General features: G+C 42.5%; 1 protein-coding gene across 1 annotated transcript; it reads left to right on the forward strand.

Annotated features, from left to right (window-relative positions):
- Positions 1-1,007: 1,007 nt before the first annotated feature.
- tnnc1a (troponin C type 1a (slow)) lies at positions 1,008-5,179 on the forward strand. Its single transcript, XM_042097636.1, has 6 exons — positions 1,008-1,140; positions 2,337-2,367; positions 3,034-3,180; positions 4,118-4,232; positions 4,506-4,642; positions 4,787-5,179. Exons 1-6 carry the CDS (start codon positions 1,117-1,119, stop codon positions 4,816-4,818), a joined length of 486 nt encoding a protein of 161 aa, XP_041953570.1. The 5' UTR covers positions 1,008-1,116; the 3' UTR covers positions 4,819-5,179.
- Positions 5,180-9,932: the final 4,753 nt, after the last annotated feature.

Consider the following 9,932-nt stretch of genomic DNA (forward strand, 5'->3'; position numbering starts at 1 on the left):
CTGAGTCTCGGACTCTCCTGCTCAGCCCCAGGGGTTTGTCCTGTGGAATGTTGAGAGTGTGCAGGCCACGCAGAGATTAAGATGGCCGTGCGTGCCTGACATCCTGACCCTACTCCAGCACCACCCCACTGCTGACAGCTCACCTCACGCCCTAACCAGCAGAGTGACCCTCTGTGCACCTGCAAGAGTGTGTGTCTGTGTGATTGTATTTAAGTATAAGTATATATACTTTTTTGATCCCGTGAGGGAAATTTGGTCTCTGCATTTAACCCAATCGGTGAATTAGTGAAACACACACAGCACACAGTGAACACATAGTGAGGTGAAGCACACACTAATCCCGGCGCAGTGAGCTGCCTGCTACAACGGCGGCGCTCGGGGAGCAGTGAGGGGTTAGGTGCCTTGCTCAAGGGCACTTCAGCCGCGGCCCACTGGTCGGGGCTTGAACCGGCAACCCTCCGGTTACATGTCCAGAGTGCTAACCAGTGGGCCACGGCTGCCCAATTTTTATATTTTTATATTTATATTTGCCCAATATTTGCCTGTGTTAGTGTTTCCATATCATGTGTGTTTCTGTGTAGTGTATGTGAATAAAGAATATGTGTGTGTGTGTGTGTTTTCCAGTGTATTTTCATGTGTTTGTGTGTCTGTGTAGTGTAAGCGTGACTAAATACTGTTTGTGTGTGTCTTCATGTGTGTTTGTGTTTGTGTGTGTGTCTTCATGTGTATTTGTGTTTGTGTGTGTGTCTTCATGTGTGTTTGTGTTTGTGTGTGTGTCTTCATGTGTGTTTTTGTGTGTGTCTTCATGTGTGTTTGTGTTTGTGTGTGTGTCTTCATGTGTGTTTGTGTGTGTGTCTTCATGTGTGTTTGTGTGTGTGTCTTCATGTGTGTATTGTATCTTACAGTGATAGATAGACACAGTGGCTCAAGCACACACTGGGGTTGGGAGGGACCAGAAGAGTACCAGAGACTGGAGCTACAGTATAAAATCGCGCTAGAGCACCGCGCCGATCTCCACAGCTGCCTGCCTGCCTTGCGCCCACCCTCCCTCCTGCCCTCCCTTCCTCTCGGCTCCGCTGCCTGCTCGGGTCCGCTCCCGACTGACCACCCTCTACAATGAATGACATCTACAAAGCAGCGGTAAGACCTCAAAAGTGACCAGAGAGGGTTTCAGACTGTGGGGTTAGTTAGTTCATTTTTTGTAGTGTTGTAAAGAAAAGTTTCTATTTGCTCCTTTAAAAGTCATCGGACAAAGATTATGTGCTTTTGGAACCATACAGTATAGTCAAGATAATGTCCATGTGTTTAGACATAGAAAATATTTGGTGAGATAAATAGGCTGCAAATGTGCTGAAATTAAGCTTGGTGTCATCACAATTTGATTGCAACTCATTAGATACATAACTAATTACTAACTTCCCCAACTATTTAAAAGAAATTGTTAACCATTTTTATTGTCTTGGTGTCCTTGTATGGGTTGTGATTATATTATTTTGGTAGTGGTGCTCTCACTACCAAAACAGTCTCAAACACTCCCCCATCTTTACTTTTAGGAAGGAATTCCTAGCATGGTGTGCTCCTCTCACAGTATAGGCTGTTGGTATAGGGCACCATGATGGGAAGCAACACCAAAATACATTGCCTCTTGTGTCTTATCAGCAGTGATAGGAGGCTCTTATAGATTAGGCTGACCCTTGGTCTCCCAGCCCTGGCCGAGGATGGAGAACCACTTGCGTCTGATGGCTAATTTTGGCAAACGTTTCCATCTGCCCTGCTCGGCCATGTTTACATAGCGATAGCGTGGCATGAGTGCTTCAGATAAACCCATCTTGGGCATTCTGACATTCTTTCTTTATCTCCAGCAGTTGTGGGAAACCCATCTGTGGGCTTACTCATGTTATCCCCATTCATCTGAGGTGTAGCCAGCACCTGACTGATTTGTGTATGCGATCAGGTCGTAAAATTAATGTTGTGTTTTTTCTTTCTTTATTACGTACATGCTATCTTCCTGAGGGATGTACAGAAAGAAAGCCTGGCCAATAACAGACTATATCTGTTACATAAGAAGCTGTCTCATCTCACTTGCACTAGCTTTTCCTGGATTACAGTTCCATTGGTGAAGCAGAGCCTCAACTATTATAATTTATAGCACTTTGGGTTGTGTACCTGGGCTCTCTAAATCCTCATGTTATTTCAACTAAACAGAGCTATGGTTAGCTGTGACTAACTGTAGCTGGATTATTGTCTTGGGGCAGTGTTTGACCACCACAGTTCAAAGCAACCATATTATATGCAAATGATTCAGATGCTTTATCCTCTTATCTTTTCCTCAATAGGTAGAGCAACTGGAAGATGAACAGAAAAATGGTAAGTAGAAGTCCTCAAGGACAACATTCTGAGGAAAAATATTCCTATTGACATGAAATGTCTATTTTATGACATATTCTTTTTTGCACCTATAGTGCATCTACTTATATGGGAGAGAAAAGATGGGTTTTGATGATATTACATTCAAATTCCATTTGCAAAGTCCAGTAAAGGTCAATAAAATCAATCAATCAATCAATCAATCAGTCAATCAATCAATCAGTCAGTCAATCCATCCATCCATCTATCCATCCATCTGCTCTCTCTATTCTTAGGGCCCCTGATTTACTGTAAGTGACAGGCAGAGTGCAAAGAGTCTTGTTCATGAACTAAGCATGACTATAGTGTGTTCACCATGTTAGTGCTTAGGATCTTGCACATTTTTAAATCAACAAATAGATTTTGCCAAGTTATTATAATCATTTTTGCTCATTTGCTCATAGCGCAACTCAGCACTCTGCTTGTCATTCACATTATGGCTTTAGGAGTCTAGAACATAACCGGAACAGTAATATGGGCTCCACCACATCACCTCAGGAATATGATCATGTAGACAACATGGCATCTTGAGATCTGTGTCTACCTGCTTTCCCCTGTACGCAAATCCATCAACATCAGCAACAGCGGTCTGACAGCGTCTCTCCCTCATCTTACTTTGCGTCCCAGAATTCCGAGCGGCCTTTGACATCTTCGTGCAGGATGCGGAGGACGGCTGCATCAGCACGAAGGAGCTGGGGAAGGTGATGAGGATGCTGGGACAGAACCCCACGCCTGAGGAGCTCCAGGAGATGATTGACGAGGTGGACGAAGATGGTAAACAAGCCGACAGCCGCATCTATATTAACCAGTCCCAGCGCTGTGTGTAGCAACTGTGAAATGTGGTAGACATGTCTGATTTCTAGTATACAGTAGTGCAGATGGCAAGGAAAGAGAGATAACACTTCACACTATACCGTGTACTTACACTAACACAGTACATAGCAATACATAGCATATGAAGGGAGCGTACCTACATGTTGTTTCCTACATGTTGTACCTGTATGTTCCCCGGGTCCTATGTTCGCGGCTTTGTATGGGACCGGGGAAGATAGGGCCCTTTTGTAAAATCCTAACCATAACCCTAACCCTAACCCCAAGCGGGGAACATAGGACCCAGGGAACATAGGACCCCCATATTGGAAGACAAGTCAAGTCAAATTTATTTCATCCATAAGAATGGAAATGATGCCCAATGTCGTGCTCACATACTGTAGCTGGATTATGATGACAGTTTGTTTCAGGACCTTGAGAAGACCACCGGATCAAATGTCCTGTCATAGAGTTTCTGTAGAACAGACTCAACAGTCAACTGTATCTGAATGTATAGCATGTGGTGACATGAAACAGGGTTGTGTTCAGGGTAGTGGCACTGTGTTCTTGCTTGGTCTTACTGCAGGCAAGGCCTTTCTCAATATGACTCAGAAAGTGGGGAAGGGTGGGTAATAAGTGTAGAAGTGCTCTCCAGATTTTTGTTTGGAAATAACAGGCACTTTGCTAATTACTGTGGTTCATGGACTGGAAGAGAATCACTAATGAATAAAGTGATGTTTAGTGCCCTGTCGGAGGGTAAAGCTGGAGAGGGTGGAACTCACTTTCTAATGGTTGTTTGTTTAGAACCACAATGTTTGTTGTTTTAGGGGTAATTAGGGATTGTGTTCTGGAGATTTGCACTGATAGTTTCCTCTGACTAGCAGATCTGTCCTCTCTTCAGGCAGTGGGACGGTGGACTTTGACGAGTTCCTGGTCATGATGGTGAGATGTATGAAGGACGACAGCAAAGGGAAGTCCGAAGAGGAGCTGGCCGAACTCTTCCGAATGTTTGATAAGTGCGTCCACCCGTCAGTCTAACAGTTTCAAGAGTACATCTATAGCCAAAAACTTGGATCCACTCCCACTGGGCCAATTCCAAAGGCCCTGCACTGACAGGGTGCCTCATGGAATATAATGGGCAATATAATATTATTATTATTGGGGGCGGGCAATATTATTTTTGTTTTGTAGAGACCAACAATTCTAGCAGCACCCATGTTCTATAAGAAAGTCTCTTTGATACCTTTAAGCAGTACTTTAATATTTGGACATGTTGTTGTGTAATGCAGGAATGAGGATGGCTACATTGACCTTGATGAACTGAAGCTCATGCTGGAGTCAACAGGGGAAACTATCACAGAGGATGACATTGAGGAGCTCATGAAGGATGGAGACACAAACAATGATGGAAGAATTGACTATGATGGTACACATCACAACATCAGTGGAGAAAAATCAAACTGTAGATGAAAGAGTAGACAAGGGGACAGAAAAGTGCAGTTCAAATGACATTTTTGTTGACACTAATGGCATTGCTCATGGATATTTACCTGCTTCTGTTGTGTTTCAGAATTCTTGGAGTTTATGAAAGGGGTGGAGTGACCATGACGATCTACGACAATACACCGTGACCTTGATAACCACAAATTCCTCTCACAGTTCATCAAGAACAGAGACCACCCAAATCAACCTCCTTTTATAGAACATTGTGGAAATTATTCTGACTTTTGACTTCCAAAGGACTGTTAAAGTACTATAAACACAACTTGTGCCTTGTTGAAGTCCATATTACCATATGTGTATGTAATAAGAGCTAACTTTTTAATCTGAGAGATCTGTAGAATGTTAATGTTCAATTTACCCTCTATGCAGACAAAGAATTAGGCATGGTGCTTTAATCTTTCATCTCGACAAGATATCATCACTGACCTGATTAAAAATTTAAAACCTAATCTTCAAAGTTTCACAGAATTCTTGTCAAATTTGTTCCCTGAAGGCCCAGAAATCCTTTGCCAAACGTCTGCTTCAAGTGTATTCAAATAATAAACTATGTGTGACAGAGAAAAGAACAATATAAGGTTGTCAGTCTGTCTTGGGGTACTGTTTCAGGCTACCATTCATCTGCATCTGCTTATAGCAGAGATGCTAACGTTCTAATCTGATTCAATGAGCTGGAGCTAAAAGTGTTACTGTCAGACTCAGAGGCGGCTGGATGAACTGGGGAAAGGTAAAACTCAATTGTTTAACTCAAGGGGAGGTGGAAAATGAGTGTGAAAATGTTCTTTCCCCAAATGGTGGAATATCCCTTTAACAGAGATTTTCCATTTCTTTCCAATGTTTAACTTTTGTACGGAAGTAAAACATGATGGAATGACATACATGAGTGTAATTTATGCCTGTCTACAAACAAACATATTGTCTTTTATGAAGTAAAAACTGATACCAGAGCATGTATAGATATAATTCTCTCCTGCTGTAGATACATAGTCTGGTATCTATAGCATAGCCTGGATGTGTCTGTCTTCCAACACAATTCATTGAGGCAGCAGCTATTTCTGTCCCCTATCATTGTAGTGCCCATCTAAGGAAACCTGATGTGCTGACGCATGGTAAACCGTCTGGTGCTGTCATCGACAGTATACTGTGCAGGCTCAGAAAGAGAGCCACAGTCCTCTCCACTGTTTCATCAGACACTCAGGGCTTCATCTTCACAACGCTAGTGCTGGATGCACTTCTGAGATTTCTCTCCTCCACCCTCACTCACTCACTCGCTCATGCTCCTAGATGGTTTCTGCGGTATCAGGTAACCTAAATAAACCACCACCGGGCCTCCCAGCGGAAGGAAGCCCTTAATTATACATTTCTCATTATGAGCCTAAAAGTGAGCTGTAATCTACGCTTGTATAGAGACTCAGCTGTTTTATTACCACCACACCAATACGGTAATAAAACACAAAGTAGGCTTTTGAGACCTTGCTGTGAGAGTGCAGAGAGATGTTATGAATCAAGACATTGTTCAACGCAGAATAATAATATGCATCGCTATGATCTATTCGCACAGCATCCAAAGTCACTTCTTTGCAACATTAAAACAAATCTGTATTTCAGTAGTGATGATCATTACAACGCCCAGCCGAAAGCCTAGGTCTAGTGTGAAGACCATGCACTCCAGCCATATCACTAAACAGCCATGATATCACCATGACTATAAGATTGTAGTAATGTATTGTAATGTAGTAATGATTGTTGTAAGATGTAATTAGGGGGAGGGGTGTGGTGCCTTCCGTACACTCAGGGCTTCAGCTTCACAACGCTAGTGCTGGATGCACTTCTGAGATTTCTTCTGAGATTGCACTACCACCATGACACTCATTCACACAGAGCACCTTAGAGTACCTTACCATACCTTACTATGCACAGAGAATCACAGGCTCAGTCCCTGCCTCAGTCATTGCAAGCGCCTCGGATTTATTAATCACCACTATGTGGATACTGTTTTTAGAATTTATTTAGATTAAGTTAGTATAATTTGTATTTTTGTAATTTGTATTTTAGTATATTTAGCATATTCTTTATCTTCTACTGTCCTTACTGCTTAGTTGTGTTTTTATATTATATACTTTAATTACTCTTTCTGCTGTTTAAGAATGTGTTTGTGTTGTATGTATGCTGCTGCTGAGACCTTGAATTTCCCCTGGGGATCAATAAAGTATCTATCTATCTATCTATCTATCTATCTTTTACTTTAAACTTACAGTACTATTCTTTGGCATTGTTTTAGTACCAAGCAATAGCACCAATAGCAAGGATATTTGCTGTCATATTTGATACGGTATACTATTTTAACACTATACTATAGAGTGTGGTTCTAATGTGTGGTTAGAACCTTTAATCTGGAGCTCAGTCATTTGGCTATCAGAAATGAGCAGTGCTGACATCTCTGTACTCCTCTGGATCGTGCAGTACTGATCTGTACCTATAGGGGGCAGCAGCAGCCCATTGAATGCTGAACAGGCAGAGAGGGAACATGAAGTGGTGACAGAAGGAGAAAAGGCACTACACAGTAATCCAAATGTGAGTAAGTTTGCATTGGGGGATTTGCAAAAAAGTTGATGACTCATTTGAGAGGGCTTTTTTTCTGACTGATAAGACAAGAAAGTGACTGGGACATGGAACAGATGTTCAGCGTGTCCCCACAGACTTGACCCTGCCTGCCAGAACAAGTCATGTACCATTAACTCACTAATAAAGTACTCACTTACCAAATGCAAATGATAAAAGCACCTATTAAACACAGTTTGGGTCGAATTAAAAATATTATTTGTGTTTATTAAATGTTCATTTGGTGTGAGGTAATACTTGATGGCAAGGGGAAATCATTTACGTATGATTCATATAAAATATATGATGACTTCTTATTCTAGCATGACATTTTGGGTTTTATACATTTTACACAATGGCCATGATGTTCGATCCCTCCAGCATGACAACACAATCCCATTGGCTTCTTTGGTTTAATCACACTATATGATTGGCTAGTATGTTCTAGTCACACCATTTCGTTGGGTGGTTTGCTATGAACACATATTCTCATTGGTTACAATGAATTGATTTACCTTACCATATGACTGGCTACTTGGGTCTGAGCTCGCTGTCTCATTGGGCACATCGGTATCATTTTATTGTATCATTGATGATGCACAAAGTGACTGAACAGATGACTGAGGGGTTGTTGTCACAGTTGAACACACACACACACACACACACACACACACACACACACACACACACACACACACACACAGACACACACACACACACATTAACTGTAATCACATACAAACACACACACACATATACACCATACAATCCATACAATACACCATACAACAATACACCATACAATCTATTAAAACACTGCCTTGTTGCTTGACATGTATTGTGGTTGTGCCATTGTCTGTATGGACTTCTGTGTTGGCCTAGGACAAATACTGACACTGAGTCATTCACAAATATGTTTTGCTGAATAAAACTGAGGTCTATTATATGGAAAACCAGGAAATATTCTTTGACACTCAAAAGAATATAAAGGATTAATCCTCTACCATCACGTATATGCAAATTTTCCGGTGATGTACAGTGTGCAATTTTCATGATGTTTTCATATTTCCATTTCCAAAACATTGCTGTGTTCTGTGTCCCGGAGTCCAGGAAAGCCGCGTACATGAGGGGCAAGGGGCCACGTACAAGTCTTAATCATCGCATTGCGTAACATGTGTCCATATATTCAGCATAATGCATCAGTAATCTCATTTCGGTGAGATAAATTGGTCTGCCTGCCTGTGCTGTGCTATGGGAGCCGGTTCGCCTCGTGTCATCCCAGGTCTCCCTCCATATGAATGGGAACCCGGAGAGTGGTTGAGGCTGGGGCAGTCCTGGCCCCGATTCGGTCCAGATGTGGCCCGCTGCCGGCTGGTTGCTATCTGGGAGGCGGTGAAATGCTGCGTCTCCAGTGGTTGCGGGAACACAGGGGTGGTGTGTCATCAGCTGAATGGGTAGCAGAGGGGGGTGGGGCGAGCAGGTTATGTAAGCCCTGCTTGGTGACTCATTCTCCATGTCATTAAGGCACACTGCGGTTATTTCTTTTTTATTTATTTCTTTTTTTTGCATCTCTCTCTCTCTCTCTTTCTCTCTCGTTCTCTCACTCATCACTATCCCACTTTATCTTTCCTGTTTCTCTGTCTCTCCCATTCTTGCTTCCGCTCCGTGCATCACACTGATTCTCTCTCGCATCTTTCTCATTCTGTCCATCTCACTCTCTTGCTCTCACTGTTGCTCTCTCTCTACCTCTCTGTTGATTCTCTCTCTTTTCTATCTCTCCCCCCCTCCTCTCTCTGTCTTTTTTTCTGAAAGAATGGGGTTGAGCAACCCATGCCGTGGAGACAGAGGTGCTGCTGTGTGACCTGGTTTTTCAAGTGCTCCTCCTTGAGAACAATGGTCCTGTCAAGCTTCCTTAGCTCCTCAATGCAGAGTGGATTTGGGGAACAATAGCGACACGTTATCAGTTCTTAGATCCCTTTTTATCAAACAAAATGAGACTGCAGGTACCATGTGGCGAGTGCAAGCGCACAGTGCATGCTTGTCAACTCTGCAGTCTGTACCCAAGCAGAATATTAGTCATACACATGCAGGAAGTCTGTGTTTCGCACGTCACTGTACAAGCACAGGCTATTTTCACTGACAGGTCTACTCTGACACATTTTAGCATGGACACGCAAGGGGTAGTGAGTGGGCTCTAAACTTTATTCAAACCATGTCTATAGTAGGCCCAGAAGTCAGTGTATCAGTACTGTACCACCACGAGTTAGACACCTCTACCGTGTGCATGTGTGTGTAGTGTATGTCAGAGTGATTTAACAGGCTGATATGAACATAAATGGAACATTTAGCACACTACAGCACAGATACAGTTTGCAGTGAACCACTAGTCACCGTAGTGTCATGTCTCTTAGAGGATGGCCATTGATCCATTGGCCATTGATGACTCTGAGGATTGTATTCACTTAACTGAATGAAAGCAATATTCCCACAGAGATTCCCACAAAGACACCACCACTCTTTCATGTATTGTAGTCATACATTTCCATAAAAAAACAAGTTCAGTGTTTGGGTTTGTGCTCAATGTACTTGTTTTAAAAAGGGTGAATTTCCAGGAA

This window comes from Alosa sapidissima, chromosome 7 (assembly GCF_018492685.1).
Source record: "Alosa sapidissima isolate fAloSap1 chromosome 7, fAloSap1.pri, whole genome shotgun sequence".
Lineage (NCBI taxonomy): Eukaryota > Metazoa > Chordata > Actinopteri > Clupeiformes > Clupeidae > Alosa > Alosa sapidissima.